The 20320-nt window shown below is 34.7% G+C and overlaps 1 protein-coding gene across 1 annotated transcript; it reads right to left on the bottom strand.

Annotated features, from left to right (window-relative positions):
- Positions 1-24: 24 nt before the first annotated feature.
- Positions 25-19214, bottom strand: LOC130903467 (2-oxoglutarate dehydrogenase complex component E1-like). The gene is made up of 15 exons (XM_057815576.1): positions 18892-19214; positions 18135-18458; positions 17144-17255; positions 16157-16412; positions 15249-15527; positions 13964-14099; positions 12304-12484; positions 9315-9710; positions 6400-6513; positions 6130-6331; positions 4117-4367; positions 2792-3013; positions 530-744; positions 295-458; positions 25-207 (listed from the first exon to the last, which is right to left on the bottom strand). The coding sequence occupies exons 1-15, from the start codon at positions 19093-19095 to the stop codon at positions 108-110; spliced, it is 3156 nt and encodes a 1051-aa protein (XP_057671559.1). The 5' UTR covers positions 19096-19214; the 3' UTR covers positions 25-107.
- Between the last annotated feature and the right edge of the window lie 1106 nt (positions 19215-20320).

Genomic DNA, 20320 nt, shown 5'->3' with positions numbered 1-20320 from the left:
TCAAATAAAAAAACGAAATAAAAGAAACGGTATATTTTATTGCACCTAACTTCAAAATAAACTTGATATACTCATACGAAATTATTGTTTTATGATTATATAAAGACTCATATTTTTAGTGCGTCTTCCTGTAGCTGTCGTATTTCTGTTCCATGTTTGAACCGGAATCCCGTTGCCGGAGAAGCTGAGACAGGTCGTCCTACGTAACTAAAATTGAAATTACACAACTCAACTTACATCGCATTATATTCCATATATAAGGGGTTATTAAATTAGAAGCAAGTGCATTCCTACCTCACGTCTCTAGGGTCCTTTAATGCTTTAAGTATTGTCCTTAGACGAGGTTCCATATGATCCCAGAAACCCTGATTTTTATGTTCTTCTTGCAACCAACATATTTTCGCTTTGGGATATTTTTGTATTTCCTTTTTAACTAAACTAAACGGGAAAGGAGCCAACTGAAAATTTATTATAAATTATTTAAATTTTTAAACTTCTTAAATAATTGTTCATAATATCATGTACTAACTTGTTCTATACGAATAAGTGCTATTTTCGACTCCATATGTTTTTCTTTTACAACTTTTTTAATGTCATAAAATACTTTCCCCGAACAAAACATTACTTTTTGTACACCGGCAGGATCTGAGCCTGCGGGGCCGTCATCGGGTATAATCCATTTGAATTCAGTACCTTCCTTCATTTCGTCGAATGAGCTTCGTGCTTCCGGATATCGAAGAATTGCTATGGATGATAATAAATAAAATAAAATTTTATGTTCTAAATAAAGGGTTTTCCAATAAGAGGTGTTATTTTGAACAGCCCGCTATTTCGGTAAATGTCACTTTTGAAGCTGTCATATTTTGACATTTGACAAGTAGAAACTACGCCATTAATGAAAATGGAACGATACACGCTTCAACAACGCATTGAAATTATTAAAATTCACTATAAAAATGGTGAAAGTTTGGCAGAGACGGTTCGTAAAACTAAAACATTTTTGGGTTGACGTGAAGCACCTTCTCGGACCGCAATACAGAAATTGGTGGAAAAATTTGAGCTGTTGGGACAAGTTAGTGATGTGAAGAATAAAACCCGTGCACGTCGCTCAAGAACAACTGAGAATATTGCTGCTGTAGCCCAAAGTGTTGAAGAAAACCCAGGTTTGTCCATTCCTCGTCGTTCTTTGGAATTAGCCGTTCCACAAATTATCATTACACCTTATTTTGCATAAAGACTTGGGTCTTAAGGCCTATAAAGTTCAGTTAACACAAGAACTCAAGCCGGCCGATCATCAACAACGTCGTCTCTTTGCTGTTTGGATCCTTGAAATGCATGAAAATGATGCGGAATTTCATCGAACTGATGAGGCCCATTTCCACCTTGGTGGTTACGTCAATAAACAAAATTGTCGAATCTGGGGCTCGGAAAACCCAAGAGCTATTGTTGAAAATCCTCTCCATCCTCAACGCGTGACTGTCTGGCGGTGTCATTGGACCTTACTTTTTCGAAAATGAGGCTGGAACAACAGTTACGGTGAATGGATTGCGCTATCGAGAGATGATTAATGATTTTTTATGGCCGGAATTGGATGGTATTGATTTGGACAACGTTTACTTTCGACAAGACGGCGCTACGTGCCACACAAGCAACGAAACCATCGATCTTTTACGGGAAAAATTTCCGGACCGTGTTATCTCTCGAAGAGGTGATCACAATTGGCCACCGAGATCTTGTGATTTAACACCTTGCGACTTTTTCCTTTGGAGCCAACAAAGAAAGATAAGGTCTACGCCAACAGTCCAACATCGATTCAAGACCTCAAAAATGGAATTCGTGAGGCTATCGAGGATGTTGTGTTCCATTATTAACTATTATAACCTAACCTAACCTAACCTAACCTTACATAACCTAACCTAACCTAACCTAACCTAACCTAACCTAACCTTCCTCTTTATAATGAAATAAACATCCGATCATTTATCTCAAAAAATGGCATTTTTCTTTGAATATCAAAATAACACCTCTTATTGGAAAACCCCTTATGTTTTATAAGTATATTTTTCTCAAAATTTTACTCAAAATCGCATCAAGATTATACTATCTGTGTAAAAGAAAATCAACTTTAATTTTTAGCTTCCTATACGTACAAATTTCACATTGACTTTGAGATGGAAAAGCAAAGAACGAAAACCAAAATTTTCCCTCTATTTTCGACACAAAGTGCTAAGAGATATATTAGTCTAGCCTTTCTTTTAAAGCATACAATTTTGAAATGGGCGCAAAAAACGACAATTTTTTAAAGATATTGTGAAAATATAATTGATGATGATAAAAAAAGTTTATCGTAAAAGTTTGAGCTCTTAATAATAACTTTAAGGGATGTATCGTTACGACTATTGATTTTTTAACAGTAATTTCATTTTTTTATCAAAATTCGTTAATTATCAATCGAAAAATTTTTGTGATGCGTATTCTTATAGAAAATTAAGTTTCCTAGAAAAAAGCTTACGCAGTAAATTCATGTAAAACAAGCCGCTTCCTTGTAACTTTGACTTAAATATTAATTTATTTTTTCAAATTTTATGGAAACGCAAAATTATTATTCAAACTGTAACGATCATTTATTTTATCATCATCAATTATTTTCACAGTATCGTTAAAAAAATAGTCGTTAGAAAGCTAAAACATCAATTGACATTTCTAGATACAATGCTTCAAAATAGGAAAAGCATTTGAGCTTTTTCTCTTTTTCTGAAAATTGGAAAAGCCTATAGCCAGTTGCTGTTACCTTTGGGTGCCACCATCACCAACGGTTTTCTAAACGGCAATAAAATCTGTCTTCGCAAAGCGTGAAAGTGATTAGCTGGTGTCGAGCAATATGTAACGAGCCAATTGATGTTTTTAATATGTTGTATTGGCTTAATATCATCCGGAGGCATTACATCAGGATCTTCTGATACCATATCCAGTAATCTCTCGGGCCTACAGCTCGAATGTTCCGGACCGCCACCTGAATACGAACAAATAATTTAGTTAAATTTTCACACTGTACATGCGAAAAGCTTTTATTTATTTCAACAAATTCGACGATTCGTTTGAAAAGTACGGAGATACAGTACGATAAAGTTAAACTTGTCTGTTCAATAATTTTAGCGAGTACTAATAAAATAAAAATCGACGGCGGGTGTAATTTGGGCGCTAACCATCCTTCTTTACCTGTCTGACCAAGAAGGGTAGATAATCCGACATGTATTTTCGGCGCTAAGAAGTGCAGGTAGGTCGAGTCATAAAATAATCCAATAGAAGGAAAGTTGATAGATTTTTAAGTATGTTAGGTTAGGTTAGGTTATGTAAATCTCTTATTTTATATGTAATATGTACTTAAGTACTAAATAAAAATATAAAGAAATATAAAATTTACTTTATTCTGTAGAGTGTTACAAAAATGTTGTGAGGAAACTTTATTAAGGGCAGAGGGAACTTTTTTAACCCAATTTTGTGTTTCTTTATCGAACTTATCACAAAAACAATAACAATAAGTAGTTAGTTCATGACCATATCAATGTAGATGTCACATTAATAACTATTCAAGATAAAATTAGAATACTTCAGTTAACTAAAAGGAGTTTTCAAGTATGCTAGCTCTTCGCGGGCCGGACAAAATCTGTCCGCGGGCCGGATGTGGCCCTCGGGCCGTAGTTTGGAGACCCCTGGTTTAGGTAGTAATTACTAAAAAAACTGACTCGACAAAAGCAGGGTTCGTTGATTTGAATCTGATGTTAAATCTGAGCATCCATCAGTATTGAAAATGATATTATAGTACTTATAAAAGGCGCAATTACAGATATAAAGTAATGGATAACTATAAATTTGAAGACTTGTTTAAAAACCGATTTGAATGATACCACATACCCCATTACAAGTTCGGGATTTTATAAACTAATCGTAAATTTGAAATAACTTACCATATTTACCGAATTCAGTGGTGATAATGTATAATAATTTTATATAATCATCGATTTATCATTTTTTCTGTAACTTAGTTAATATATATATATATATAATGATTTAGATAAAAATTGGGAATGTTTAAAAATTAAACGCATTCTTTACCTTCCAAGCCGTGAGGTAATTGTAACACAAATCCTGATTGCCTTGCCCATTTGTCTTCTGAGCTAGATATCATCTGATCAATGATAGGCTGTCCGGTATTTGCGAAATCACCGAATTGGGCTTCCCAAATTACTAAAGCGTTGGGACTAACGAAAGAGTAACCGTGCTCGAAGCCCATGATTGCGTATTCGGCGAGAGTACTGTTACAAACTGTATAATTTGCTTGATCTGGGTAAAGGTTGTGAAGAGGACTAAAAATTAAATAAAACGTGAAATTCAATTGACAATGCAGAATGTTATCAGTGGAAAATATAGATAATAAACTGGACAAATCCTCGCTAAGACGTCCAGTCCAGTCCATTATAAATTCTTAATCTAAGCATCCCTTACATTCAAACAATTCTACGCATGCATTAAATAACACCTAACAAATATAATAATGAACTTCCTAAAATAATATTTAGCAACACTGCTTGTATTAGGAGGCGAATATAAAGTTTGTAGAAATAATTACACTTAAATGTTAATAAAAAAATTGACTTACGACATTCTAAAAAACTGCCGTCTTCATAAAGTTACTGCTAACGACCTAGTATTGATCCTAAACAGACCACTCTGTCATAGGTCAGATTAACTACGACTAAACTCACATTTTAGGAAAGAAGAAACAGATTCGCTGGTATTTGGGGGCCATACCAAATTGTATATTACGCCCTGGTGGAAGTTACAGCGTATTACGCTTCTAAAAATTCATTTTTATAGTAGGATGGTGAGCACCAAGGACCTTTAAGCACATAAGCTTTCTGATAAGCTCGTCATGTTCCACTTGAACAAACCAAAGGCGTATGTCCTTTAATAAGCCCGTCAGGCACTTTGGTTTCAGCCTTTTGACGTCGCTAGGGAAACTGTGAGGTTTGCCCAAGTTTTTAAGCCGCGCCCGATGGGCACGAACACGTGGTGTGCAGTTTCTCCCTCTTCCATCCACCAGCGGCCCTGTTGGTCTTCCGTGATGCTTATAGTGTGGAAGTGGAGTCTTAAATGACAGTTTTCGATCAAAATTCCAGACACCAGTGGAATTTCTTGACTATTTAAATGGGAAAAGGCCCATCTTTGCGAGCCTCAGCTTTTCTCAGGCCGTCTGTCTCTATCCATCTTCAGACCACTTTTGGCTACAACAAGAATGAGTTCTGAGCATCCAAACGAGCTGGTTCTAGCAGTTTTCAATCACCAGTTCTAGTAGGACTTTCTTCTGTTTGAGTAAATTAAAATTACTGTGTCACTATGGCGTTTATTGAGTATCGCAGGTCCAAATTCCATTACAACTAATACCTCGACTTTAAAGACGGTAGCATGTACCCCAAAGCGAGAAAATTTACTTATTTTAAGATATCCTCCGCAGAAGTCTGCTCCGGTCAAGGTTTTCATCCTGGAGCCATCTGTAAACCAGGTAGCTCTATTGTTTAGTACAGCAGGATTTGAGTCACCAATCTACTGCTCTCTATCAGTTGATGTGAGCCTCCAAGCCCGTATCATTAACGGCCGTAGGCGTATTTTAGTCTGCCCATTAATATTATTTTACATTCACCCTGGCCTTAGTCCAGATTTTCGCATGACCAGTAGATCTAGGCTGCAATTCAGTCTATATGCTGTCCTCATGGCTCAAATTATCTCGTTAGTTCCAAAGATAGAAGACCTAGTAGAACTATGAAAGCCCTAGTTGGGGCTGTACGAATGAACCTTGAGATACAAAGACACGCGAGGCGCCAAGCTCTGTCCAGTCGCTTTCTTGTTTTTGCTTTCTCCGTACGAGGCCACCACACGTGAGAAGGAGTTTGACCATTGAAAATTGTTGTTTAAACACATTTAAAGGTCTACTGAAGAGTTAAACTCAATTTGATATTATAAAACATTCACATAAAAATAATCTTAGTGATAAATTCGAACCGTTATTAAAAAAAAACAACCGCCTTCGTTTAGTTACTAGATTTCGTAGGAAAAGATTTCTAAGCTTACCAATACGTTTCATTTTCAATGTCTTGATGGTGATAAACGTGATGTCGATGTGCAAATGTTCCTCTTTCCACATCTTCACCGGTCATTCTTACTGGAATGCCCTCTTTCAACAACGATCCGAATCCACAAGCTTCACCCATCGCCCAATCGACCGTACGTTTTGCGAGCATATCTTTTCTGTTTTTCAAGACTTTTATGAGACCTGATACAAGTAGATGAAAAAGTTATGAGTACAAGATATTCTCCGATACATCATTCGAGTTTATATACCTTTGTGTAGAACGAATTTCGCCGAATCGGGAGGCAACGAGGAAACAACTTGGCAAATATGCTGCAACGTTTCTTCTTTGACTCCTGTCGGTTTCATTTTGTTTTCGTCTTTTCCTATTTTGAAAACGATTAATGTTTTATAATTCGGATGGTACAATGTACAAATAATCGGAAAAAACTGGCGCATAGGAAAATTAATCAGTGGAAAACATACAAAAAGATAATATAAGGAAATGGAGGTCTATGAGTTGTTGGTTCCATGAAAATCCAAAGTTGTCTGCTTTCGGCGGGCTTCCCTACAGTAGCACGACTATGGAATCGTTGAAAAGTGGCCAAAAATATTCCGTAGAGATCCTGAATTCGTCGAAAACGTACCTCATGGGAGTTGGGCACCTCTTTTAGAGACGATAACATCGAATATGTTGAAGAAATGGTATTCCAAAATCGTCGTATCGGCATTCCAGACATAGCAAGCTCTCAACATATCTTATGGATATTTTGGTTAATGTTTTGGATATGAGGTGTGCCAATACTAAACTCGTAATAACCCGTACCTAAATCATTTGCGAAAACAACATCGAATAGAGGTTACAATATAGTTGCTCAACAACGTAGCTTAACAATTTACCAAATAGCTTCAAAATAAGCCGAAATTTTCGGTCGAAAATCCATTACAGCACGATTTTAACTTGATTTTTTTGCCAAAAGCGAAACGAGGGCCATATTATTTGCCAGATTTGGTTTCGCATTGGCTTTTGACCGAGTTTGACATGCCAACTTTCTAAATAAATTAAGATCGTACTGTTTATCGTCCTGACTTATCGACGGGCTTAGTGGTTCTCTGAAAGACCGATCCATCCAGATCAATGCTGGAGTTCCCCTGGTGTTCTTGTCACTTACTCTCTTTCAGCAATCTGATTGGTTTTAATGCAGCTAAGACCCAAGCTGTTGTTTAAGGCTGGCTTAGGATTTGGTCCTGTCTGTACATAAACTATCACCATAACAGCAAATTCGCTTGTTGGATGTTGAAGTTGGAAGTAATATGTTTGGAAATAGTCACGGGGCCGATTTAGTCAAGGCTGCTTCACAGTTCTCTTAGAGATCAGAAAGCTATATACTCCGCAACAGTTCTAATCCTCTGCAAGGCCCAGATTTGTCCATCTTTGGCATTTATCTCGCACATAGACGATTAAGAATTGAGCAAAAGCCTGGACGGCTTAGAGCATAGAAGATAGATCGCCGACCCGAGTCTGTTTTACCGATACTACCACGGGAGCTTTCCAACATAATCCCACCTAGATTAGTTTTTGCAAGACTTACTTGACAGGCAAACGCGGCTCATGACCACCCAGTTCGCCTGCTACTATGGCACGTCTTCCCCAAACAGTACAACCTACAGAAGTTCAAGATCAATATTCCCAGGCATCACCACATGGCAGGCACTACACGAATTACTCGAGTATAAAAGGATTTATGCTCTTACGTCGTATGTAAAAAAAAGATAGTTAAAAATTCGTTTCAGGAAACGCGCCACGAGTCCATTGAAGCAACAAAAGCTTCAATGGACTCCGAGGATTACAACAAATGTATAGAAAATTTTTGCTTCTTAAACCTTTTTATATGTTTTTGTTGGTAAATTTAAGGTCGTTTTTCGTTTCGACCTATTTCAGTTTTTATCAAAATATGACTTGACTTTGACAATCCGCATAATTACATTATTCAACAAGAATATCAAAATGAAAATATGTTTTAACGGCAAAAAACAAAAACCGAAATAGGTCGAAACGTCAATTTTTTATCTGCATTAAAAGCAGAAAATACCTAAAATCAAGAAGATTTAGCAATAAAAACATATAAAAGGGTCAAAGAACAAAGAAATTGAAAAAAGTTTAGAGAATATATGATTAACAAATTTCCCCAATTTACCCAAAAAGTGGGTTATCCTCTAAAATTTAGAATCCTGAAATGACGAATAGAAGTACAAGAAGTTGTAGGACGATAATTGATAAAGTTTAGATTCACTTAGAGCTGTAGAGAAAACGAAAAAGAAAAAAGAAGAGCTTACATTCAAGATTATATGTCTACCATACAAGGAAATAGAAAGAATTATCAGTTTCTTTGAAAAATGCTTTTTGTTGTAAATTGAATCGTATTTTCTTATAGGATTTCCCTCTAAATAAAACGGGATAAGTTGTAATATATCTATTGATTGAAAAAACTATTTTTTTTTAGTTACCAATTGGTACATTCCACTGAGCATTCACGACAATCACGTTCATTACCACGATATTTCCCGTTCCACCTAGTCCAAAGTGTAATAACACGAAAATTTGGATTATTCAAGATTTATAAAATAAGTAAAAGTTGATATTTGGTAATTTCTAATTTGGTAAATATTTAGATTCACTTCTAGAATATTAATAATGAAATCAATCCTCATGTAGATTCGAGTGAATTCGAGTGAATTTCGATCATTTTGGTGATGAATTTTACGAAATGCTCATCAAAAACAAAAGTGTATTGAAAAAAATAAACAGTTTCCAGAAGTACTTTTGGACCAAAGAACAAAAACTACACAACAATCAGGACATTTAGATTTAAATGTAGTGAATTTATTTTATTTTTGGAAAAAAGTTTTGTAAATACCCCGTTTTGTATTTTGTTTCAAGAATTTCATAAACATGCTTAACTATAAAACATTTTTATTGAGTTTTAGGTTAGGCCAGTATTAAAAATCCTAAAAACATTTTACACTTTCTGATGTTTTAAAGATTTTTAAATTTAAATGCAGAATAAATGTTTGAATTTCCACCTACACCTCGATCGCAAAAATTGAATTGAACAAGTTTTTATGGCCAGCCTTATTTGAGGCGCCGTGATCACTTAGTGGAATGCACCGATACAACAAGAATAACCTTCAAAGAAAGCATCCCACGGAGAATCCAACCAATCCTTCAAACTGAGATGTTTCTCTTGTTTAGATTTCTGAAATTCGTCTTCCAATATTTTCAGATATTCGTTTTTGATGTTATTGACTTCGTTTTCGGAGACGATTTTTTCATTAACAAGTTTTCGCGCGTATTGATCGAACACCGGAACCATTTTACTTATCCTTTTATAAAGAACCGGTTGAGTGAAATTTGGATCGTCGATTTCTTGATGACCGTATCTCCTGTAACCGACTAAATCGATTACGACGTCTCTGCCGAATTTTTGTCTCCATTCGGCAGCCACTTTTGATACGTAAACTACTTTCTCCGGACAATCGGCGTTTACGTGCATAATCGGAGCGTTTATTGATCGCGCGATATCTGTAAATATCAAATACTTTGAGAGTTTGCCTAAAAAATATCTGCTTCGTTCACCAAAATAAAAAAAAAATCGAATTTTTATGTGTAATCTTAAAGTACAGTCGCTTTGAAATATAAGGAATGTTGATGGAATAAAATATTTATAATGCTACATTTATATTTTAACACGTTAACTGCCATCATTTAAACATCATAGAAACCTACTACAAATATTGGATTAAATAGGTTTTTTTCAATGTGTTTTTATTCAAAAGTAGTACAGAATGATTAAAAATTATTCCAAAATTCTCCAATAAGCAAAAAATCATCCGTGTCTAGGCGGGATTAAACAGTATGTTTCAAAAAAGATGACCCAGTCTCTAGGATAGGTAGAAAATGATTGAGGTTTGTAGCAGTAATAAAATTTTCGCGTCTCGTATTCAAGATAAAGGGCGTCGAAGAAAAAAACTCTCGTGGAGTCATATATAAAACAACAACACCGATGGAAGTGAAAGTTATTCAGGTTTGGAACAAATGGAATTTCATACAGAACGATGACAAACAATTCCCATAAAGATGCCATGATTAAAACCACTGATAAAATGATAATGAAGATTCTCAACGAATAAAAAAAAATCTGAATACACTTTAGACAGAACAGTTCGGCTATAGGAGAAATGACAGCACCGAACAACAAATCTTGAGACTGGTAGAATACACTACTCAAGGTTTCAACCAAAAAGAATTTATTTTCCTCGACATGAGCAAAGTCTTCAGTCAAGTGTGGCTTGGTCTTGCTTTACAAGATGAAAGAGGTATGATAGACGAAACCTTCATATAAATCTTGAGCACCTATCTCAAGGAGATGAAGTTTCAGGTGAAGGTGATAAACGAGAAATCGGAAGTCGAAGAACAGCAGTATCCAAAACATGGAAGATAGAAAAGCCAAGCCATCCTCTACAACAAAAGAGAGGAATATGAAAATTAACGTACAAAAAAATCCAGTGGGCAAACAAGGATAAAGACATGGGCTTTGTTTGTCCACCAGAGAAGACTACGGGAAAGACGGGAGACCGAGGAGGCTATTGGATCAATAGGTTAGTAAAGAAAAAGTAAAAAATACACAAAATTGAAAAATGCGATACTAGAACTTCAGTAATACATCGAGGAGCCAATCGGATTTGATATTTTCTAGCCGAAGTAGGTTAGAAAGGGTTTACAATGTAGCGAATCACACATGCACATTACGACGACCAAACAACCCTTGACAAAAAAATTAGACCTCCCCGAATCTCCTATAGAACTAGGAGTAGAGGAAGGAGATTAAGAGCGAAACTGCGATGCGAAAAAACAATGAAGACTTGTCGGAATGACAGGGGTGGTAGAGTGTGGATTTTGCCCCAGACGGCAAAAATTCAAATTAATTTAAACATCATTCAATTTAACACCAAAATATTAAGTAGATAGTCTTGGTACTATGTATCCTTTTCGGAATATTTTGATTTGAAAATTATGAATAATAACCGATGCTGGTAGTTATTAATTTTCAATTTGATTTTTGAAACCTTGTTATTTGTACAATTATATATTACTAATCGAAATGTACTCAATTGAATACACCGACATTTTATTAATCTTAAGCGAGTATTTAGAGCAACTGTTGTGCAGAAAAGTGTCCTAAAAGAAAGTTAACAAGTAAAAATACATTTAGAGCCGTTGAACGACATTGTAGAGAATCTGGAAATGTAAGATCAAAAACATTCCTGTCAATTTAGACATAGGTACATAAATTCCCATCAAGCTGATAATCAGTAAAATTGTTTTAAATACAATTCAACATAGAATTTGAATGTACCCCATCATTTCCGTGTATGAAAAAATTTTTATTCAAGGTCAAATGTCAAAAAATGAGTTTTTCGCGATTATCAGCAAAACGATGAGTTTTATCATAAAAATACTTTAGATAAAAATTGTAGGTCATAAAATTATCTACAAAAAACGTATTACTACTTTTTTTCCTACAAGCCACTGTTTCTGAGATATAATCATTCAAAAAGTTGTAAAAGTATTTAACGGTTTCACCAATATATTTTCAGCAGTAAAATCTCAGAAACGGTGACTCGTAGAAAAAAAAACATTAATACATTTTTTGTAGATAATTTTATGTTCTACAATTTTTAACTGAAGTATTTTCATGATAAAACCTACCGTTTTGCTGATAATCGTGAAAAACTCTTTTTTTTACCTTTGACCTTGAATAAAATTTTTTCCATACACGGAAATGATGAGGAACATTCAAATTTTATTTTCAATTGTATTTTAAACAATTTTGCCGATTTTCAGCTTGATGCGAATTTATGTAGCTTCACTCTAATTTTTTGATCTAATTTGACCGGACTATTATATTAAATCTAGTTGATCAAGATCCAACAGTGTAAAAAATATGATAAGACAAACAAATACTCACGTCACCCTCAAGTACTCGGAGGATACTTAAAGAGTATCAGAGCTGTTACCAGACTATCTACAGGCTAAACTGGATTCTTGTCAAACAGTACAGTTTCGCTTATATACCTTTTCCCTTATAATGCAATAATAATAAAATTATATTTACCGGTACAATATGGAGAAGATCCTTGTACTTTTTTATCAGTTGTAAAACCAATTTGATTATTAGCGACTATATGTAAAACACCGTGTGTAGTATAACAGGGAACTTCAGATATGTTCATTATTTCGAAATTGACTCCTTGACCTGTCAAAGCAGCATCTCCATGTATAATGATTGCCATCACCTTAAAAGCAACAACTATAATAATATACATAAAAAAGTTCAGATTTGAATCGATTGTTCTAAAGGTGCGTATCCATCTGAGATTGCTGTCGAAAATATGGAGGGGTAGAGGTAAGGTGCTACAGAGAGTGTCCATCAAATTCTTTACGTTAGGGAGGCGCTACTATCGCATGAGTGTAAATTTTAAATAACGCGCTAGAAATTTAAGAATAAGGACAGAAAACACCGCATATTTCACTCTATTTAAAATAACTAAGTTCATATGACATCTTGTCCGACAGGAACGCCATTCTGGTCAAATTTTGAATTATAGTTTACCGTCTACAAGCGGACAATTTTTAAACTAAGCCCCCATATGAGATGGTCCTCCTTACTTCTACCCTCCATACTCGAGACTGCTTCAAATAAATGGACACATTCTTAAGAGTAGATATCTCAGATTTTCTAACGACGTCTAGACATGTCAAGACATTCTTTGAAGTGGATATCGTTCTTAAGATAACAACACTCGATAAGTCAGTTTTGCCAACTTTATAGGAGACGAAAAAAAAACTGTTACTCGTTACTAGTTATTTGGTGACACAGAAACCTTTAGAGAGAAAATGTAATTGTTATTTTTTTCAAACATAGTCTTTAGTAAACTTGAACGAAACAATATATAATAGTGATTAAATTTAAATAATAACTCAAACTCTCTAATCTAATAATAAAAAGAATGGCTACTAGATGGTAATACACTTTTTAGGTCTTGCAAATCTTCATACTTCCATTTTGTAATTGGTATACAATTTATGTCTGTAATTTATTTGTTTAATGCTATTAAGTGGCGTGGGACGTTGTGGTAACGATTGAAGTTCGTCATCAAAACCAATTTTATACCAAATACTTCGTAAGGCATAGTGTGGAAGGTAAATTTCTTGGCGTTTTAGTTTACGTTCTATTGGGCTACTTACGGAATCACATTCCATGTAGATACGACCTTTCTCCAGGTACTTTTTGAGTGATCACAATATTTTTTTCTGTCGCTAAACGTAATAAAGAATTGCTCAAGGTTGTATTGCGATTTTGAGCACAACAGCCATCGGAATATTAAATCACAGGCAATAATTTTTGACTCAAAATCTTTTCTAGATGGTCTACTTAGGCCCCTTTCACACCAAATCCAAATCCGAATCCAAATCAAATTGAATCTGATTCGTCATCTCCACTCTTTCACACCAGCTGAATCAACCTGAATGATTCTTACCTGGAATGTTTAATTCTTCGCCAATTTCGCCGAATACAAAAAAACTTGAACCTCAAAGAATCAGGTGAAAAATGGGGATGATCGACAAACGAAATTTTCGTTCAGACATTTTACGTTTTCTAAGTCTATTAACAAGAGCATAATGGACACAGTTCTGAGAGATTTTACTTAAGTAAATTTAAAAAAAAATCTCAATACGGAAAGATGAAAAATGTTTACATCAAACTTTCTTACTTTTTTCCCTTCTACGTCTCCTTTAAAGAATTGTTCTCCTCTGACTTTACCCAGCACAGCGGGAAAACTGCATCCCAGATGAGATGGATTAGCGATCAAAACAATTTTAACGTTTTTATTTGTTACTCGATTCATTCTGCAAAAATAAAAGTGTTGAATAATTCTTGTAAGAACACCACCTCGCCATCTATGTTTAAAATTAGAGAACTATTCGAGTACTTTGTTTTTGAGTGTAAAATATATCGACTCATAAGGTGAATAGAATATTTCGGGGAAGTTTAACATCCCTTTAAACATTTCTAAGATTATCGTTAAATTAAATGAATGATTTTATAGAAGAATTAATATTTTAAACTATCAACTTGGATTAAAGATGGTGGTTCAATTTTAGTGGCGTAATCTATGTTCATAACTGAGTAATTCTTTGAATATTTTGTTATCAAATTAAAACTATATCAACACACAATGTGAATAAAAAGCTTGAGGAGAACTTTAACATGTCTTTATACTTTTTTTTTAAATATATCAGTCGGTTCATAGGAGAATAAATATTTCATAATAGATATGCCTAAAAATGGTAGTCGAATTTTAGTTGCGCCATCTGTGTTTGAAAAGAAAAAATTATTTGAGTATTTCGTTATTTAATAAAGGATATATTTACAAAACAAGTATATAAAAAGTTTGAATGTTATTTTGACATGCTTTAAACATTCGGTTGATGATTGTTATACATATAACCTTCAATGATTTAATAGACGAAAAAATATTTCAAACACTATTAGCTTGAACTAAAGATGGTGGTTACATTTTAGTGGCACAATCTATGTTTTAAACTGGACAATATTGGAGTATTTTGTCATATTGTCAAATAAAAAAAAACGTGAATAAAAACTCTCGAAGTACAGTTTAACTTAAACATTTTGTTGATTATGTTATAAAATATTCAATGATTTAATAAATATAAAAATATTTCAAACACTAATAGTTTCGACTAAAGACAGTGACGCAATCTATGTTTAAAACTTCGAAACTATTTGAGTATATTGTTATTGAATAAAGAATATAGGTACCAACAAAACAGTTGAATACAAAGTTTTAAGTTTAAATCTAACATATTTTTACACATTTTTTCGATTATTTTCAAATTGAATTTACAATTTATTAAATGAATAGATAGTTTAAACGTTATTTATGTGGACTAAAGATGGTAGTTGAATTTTAGTAGAGCTTTCTATTATCATATTCGACGGTACCCGTATTTAGCTCTTTTACCATTGATTATTACCTCGCTGTAAACACTCCTAAATGATATTTAACGTCACCAGAACAATGTTCGAAAGGTTGAAGAGGCTCAAAAAACGCAAATGTATGGACTAACGATTTCCTGCATACATTTACCAAAATATTTAAACGCCCTCTATGTGCCATTCCGATAACGAACATTTCTACGCCAAGCTCTGATGATCTGTCCATTATCGTTTTCAAACAAGGTATTAAAGATTCCAAACCATCTAAACCGAACCTCTTTTCAGATGGGTATTTCTTGGCGCAAAAAGTTTCGAAACTGAAAAAAAAAAGAATCATCCCAATTCTGTCGGATATTCGAATTTATTAATGATTCTATTAGATATTAGATATTTTTCATTATCATTTAATAAATAAAATCAGAACTGAGTGCAATATATTTGTTTGAAATTAAATAAAGAGTGTCCCGTATGCATTTAGACATTATGTACATCTATTTGGTACCCAGGGTAATGCCATTGGTCAAACGAATTCAAAACCAATTATAGTTCGAGTACGAAATGTGTATATAGAATGTAAATCGGCGCCAAACGAACGTCACAGTTTGCGCATGCAGATATGCTGTTAGGCCACCTGAAATGCCAGCAAAAACGCACGAATATGGTTAGGTTAGGTTATGTTAGGTTAGGTTAGGTTAGGTTAGTTTAGGTTAGGTTGCTGGCATTTTAAGTGGCCTAACAGCATGCGCTAAACTGTGACAACATTCCATACGTTCGTTTGGCACCGATTTACATTCTATGTACACATTTCGAACTGTGATTGGTTTTGAATTCGAATCTGACCAATGGCATTGCCCTGGATGCCGAATAGATGTACATAATGTATAAATGCGTCCCGGATAAAGCAGAGGCGAAATTTAAAACACTAATAACATTGCTGAGCACTTACAGCTGGGCTCTGGCTAATCTTGCCAGAGTAAGTTTTTTCTTTTCAACGGGAATTTCCGTACTTCCCGGTGGCTCGAATTTATCGCGAATCCAGTCACATTGTTCCACGGAATTTATAAACATGTATTCCAAACCTATATTTTCACAATACGCTGTTTCTAGTCTGCTTATAATATCTCGAAGAGGTAAATATTTTTCTTTGCCACCTATACTGGTTGTTTTTGGAAGTTTGAACTTTCTGTCCATATCAGCCGGATCTAGAACAATATTTATTAAGATGTCTGACAATTAAGTAACGAGACTTGTGTAAAAATTATTCTGAACAATATGATCCTCTTCAGAGTAATTCTCTTCCCCACTAATAAACCGACTCCAGGAATGGTTTTCAGGTTTTGTAGTAATTCTGTTTTTAACTAGAATCTACGAGAACATAAATGTCTCGAATCAATTCAAAATCGATTCCTTTCTCGACGTTTTTTATTTTAGAGTAGATAAAGAAACCTTATGGCGATAGATCTGGAGAATAATGTGGCTGAAGTGACACTGGAATCTTCTGGAAATTGAAAACTATATCCTAGTATGTCTGGGTGCACTCTGTTGAAACTTTTTGAAAGTCTTCAATTTAAAATACTTGATTTAAGGCTTATGCATGTGGAAAAAGCTCCTTATGGATCACCTTTTTTTGATCTTGGATCATGTGGTGGACTCTGAGGCTTGGTTTCGTGGTGATACTCGAAAAACCAACGTGCATCATCCATAATAAAGCGATCAAGCAGCGTAGTATTTTCTGTCTGTCTCAAACAGTTTCCTTTTATTGACATTCGATGTTTTTGTTTTTGGTTTTGCCTGACGCTTTCGAAATAATGATCCAGAGTAGCCGGGAAAAGGTATGGATAGAGTAGAGTTACGCCATTATGTGTGTATTTAGAAGTATCGTTGATCCAGGATTATTACAAACACTCTTATAATAAATTGAGCTCCAACTTACCGATTTTGTAATATGGAGAAATAATATCTGGCGGATCACCACCATTCTTACTATCTCTTGAAGCAACCGTTGTTCCTAAAGGATCTAATTTAGCCAAAAAATGTCCACGTACCTATAGAGAGTAAGTTAAGTGGTTAATTGTGATAGTAATAACCAACAGATAATTTATAATCGTAACAACCAATTTTACATAAATACTTGGGCCTCGAAAAGATCGATGCTGGGTCTTTATCTTAGAGACAAAGTTCCGAACAACCAACGGCGAGAAATATCAGGTGGGTATTACCAAGTTTCAAAGAAATTAGGCTGAACACGTAGCTAAGTTTGAGAAAAAAAGATTTTGAAGAGTAGACCTCATCAACACCATGGTAAAGGAATTGCATGAATACTACACTAACCGACACATATGGTTTCGATTACAGGAGATTTATGTCCAGCAGATGAGCTGAATAATAATGAAGTAGTAAGCTTTAACTGAAAGTCTGTCTAAAGCAACTGCGCTACAATGGTACAGCCAAATTTGAAAGAGATAACCCTTGGTAATAAGGCACCTTTTGGTAGACCCTGTTCTTCAATTACTGCCGGAAGCAATGAGATATTAAGACGTGTGATCGATCGAAACGAGATGTTGTAAATGGACTTTATTGATTGCTGAGAACTCATCCAATCTTTTAAATCGCGGCTTATAACTATTAAAAAATCTCACCAAAAGTTAATTTCTGTTACTCACACTAACTACGAACCAAAACCAAGTAATGGAGAATAACTAGCAATGTACAAAATATTGATTATTGGAGGCAATCAAAAAGATTTGGCTTCCACTTGTCTGCCATCTGAAACACTACTTTCTGCTATCCAAGATACGACTCTTTTCCATCTGAGACACGACTAAACCATTTGGTAATAAAAAAAATAGCTTAAACAGCATGAGGCGCAGTTTTCAAGTAATCTCGTTTTATAATATTGAATACAGCACACGGTGCAAACTTACTTGATATCCTCGAATAATAGCTTGCACCGCCATATGCTTTGATACCACGGTTTCCTCAGAAGGAGCTAATCCTGAAGAACCAGCTTCTTGTTGACGAGGCACAGCTGCATGCGGAGGAACATGAGCAGTAGCAAATTCGTCCAATATAGAATTTCTAGGATTGTTTATTCCATAATCTGATTTACCCTTATTCGAAATTGGATTTGTGGGAGTAGTGAGAGGTAGGACATCATTTGTTGTTGCTTTGTCTTGACTACCTAACGTAGGGGGTGAAAAGTATCCAACTGCTCCGTCCGTGGAATTGCGGAAAAAGGAATCCCATGACTATTGCATTCAAGAAAATAATTAGTAATTGGAAAATAATGAAAAATTCTAAAAAAATACTCATGTGTAGATTCAGAATATTCATATTAATTTAACTATTCATTGAAACGAAGTTTATAGTGGTCAAAACTGTACTCATTGTCAGCTTAATCAAAATCTGGGTTGAAAGTACCAATTACCGTAGATAAAGTTATTTTCAAATGGTGTGATTTCAATCAGAAAAAAATAGAAAAAATTCATAGAGTACTAATTGCAGAAACCCTTCAAGATTTACAGAAAAACTGTGACATCTGGAAAAATATGCGGAAGTCAATAAGTACACTAAGAGTTAGTGAAATTTGGATTAGATAATTCCATCTAAATAGACAGTCCAGCAGAGTAAGTTAAATACGTGGGCGTGAAAAATAAATAATTTGAAGATAATAAAACTTACCGCATGAACTTTGGTAGGATCATTGAGCCAAATATTATACATATCTTCTATGTATTGAGCACTACTCCCGCTTAAAAAGGAATCAATTTCTGAAGAAGATTGTATCTTGGGAGGATCTACATTTTTATGGGTTCTGCATTTTAGTACCTTGTCGAATAAAATTCTACGTGAAGAATTTAAAACTACAGCTACTAACTGATTCATGTTTTTATTTTTTCCTGCGATTAAAAAAGCGATACAACAAGAATTTTGAAAATTATGACACTTCAATTTGAAATTTTTTGATGTTTGGAAGAATTTAATTTTGACGCTTATTTCATGTGACGTTTTCAAATAAGATGTTGGTGCATCAATTTTTGATACCATTCGATATCGATATAGAATTAGATGAACCAAAATAAATAAATGACAAGATCACGTATATTTAGAAGCCTCATTTGTTGTGTTTCTGAAAATATTGTTCCATCTTGACTGAAGTACTACTAATTTCTTCATTAGTCTGCTCAAGACGTATTTGAATAGAGAGGGTGAAGGTAAATTCATATTGTCGTAGTATACGGTAATTTTCTAACAGTGCCAAACCAATTAGAAAGCTCTCTCATCAATTTGAATCGAAGACGCATTTTTTGACATCGAATATTTCCGAGGATGGACTCTGAAGTACCGGGCCTGACGCAGAGATGGCGGTAGCTGCATATGTTCCAAGTTTGGTGACGCCATATTGTTTAGTATTTGTTTGACAGCCATCAATAGTGAATTTGGAGACATGTAAAAAATTGGTCATCATTAGTGCTTTTATTTGAAAGGCGTTAGCCCAACCAATATGAAAGCTGAACTAGATTCTACTCTGGGTGAGACTACTCCTTCGTTATCAAGAGTTAAAGATTGTGTAGGAGAGTTTAAACGAGGCCGTTTGACCTGCAAAGACCAGCATCGCAGTGGTCGACCAAATGAGGTGATGACTCCAGAAGAATTGAAGAATATCCACAAAGCTATACTAGATGATCGTCAACTGAAAGTGTGTAAGCTAGCAGGCAGATTAGGCATTTGAAAAATATTAACTGAAAATTTGGAAATGAGAAAGCTCTGTACAAGATGGATGCCGCGTTTGCTCGCAATGGAAAAAAACAATGTCGTGAAGATGTTTCCATCGAGTGTTTGTCGATCTTTCACAGTAATAAAACCGTTTCATAACCATGGATGGAACCGTGGGTCCATCAGTTCACACCCGAAATAAGAGAGCAATTAGAAAACAATGGACTGAAGAGGGAGAACCGTTTCCAAGAAAGGTCGTGGCGTCGGTTTTTAAGGATGCCCGTGGGATAATTTTCATTGACTTTCTTGAAAAAGGAAAAACTATCGCCGGCGTGTATTGTGCGAAATTATTGAGCGAAGAAATTGAGCAAAAACGACCGCATTTGGATAAGAA

The sequence above is a fragment of the Diorhabda carinulata genome, chromosome 2, assembly GCF_026250575.1.
Source record: "Diorhabda carinulata isolate Delta chromosome 2, icDioCari1.1, whole genome shotgun sequence".
Taxonomy (NCBI): Eukaryota; Metazoa; Arthropoda; class Insecta; order Coleoptera; family Chrysomelidae; genus Diorhabda; species Diorhabda carinulata.
Note: the sequence above shows the minus strand (reverse complement) of the source record. Positions and strands in the feature narration are given on the sequence as shown.

What these genes read in the sequence shown, in the direction of transcription:
- LOC130903467 (XM_057815576.1), bottom strand. Translation starts at nt 19,095, where the DNA reads ATGAATCAGTTAGTAGCTGTAGTTTTAAATTCTTCACGTAGAATTTTA. An exon ending in CTATTATTCGAGGATATCAA is followed by an intron (nt 17,256 to 18,134) that starts GTAAGTTTGCAC and finishes TACTCTCTATAG; the next exon opens with GTACGTGGACATTTTTTGGC. An exon ending in ATCTTCTCCATATTGTACCG is followed by an intron (nt 9,711 to 12,303) that starts GTAAATATAATT and finishes TGATATTTACAG; the next exon opens with ATATCGCGCGATCAATAAAC.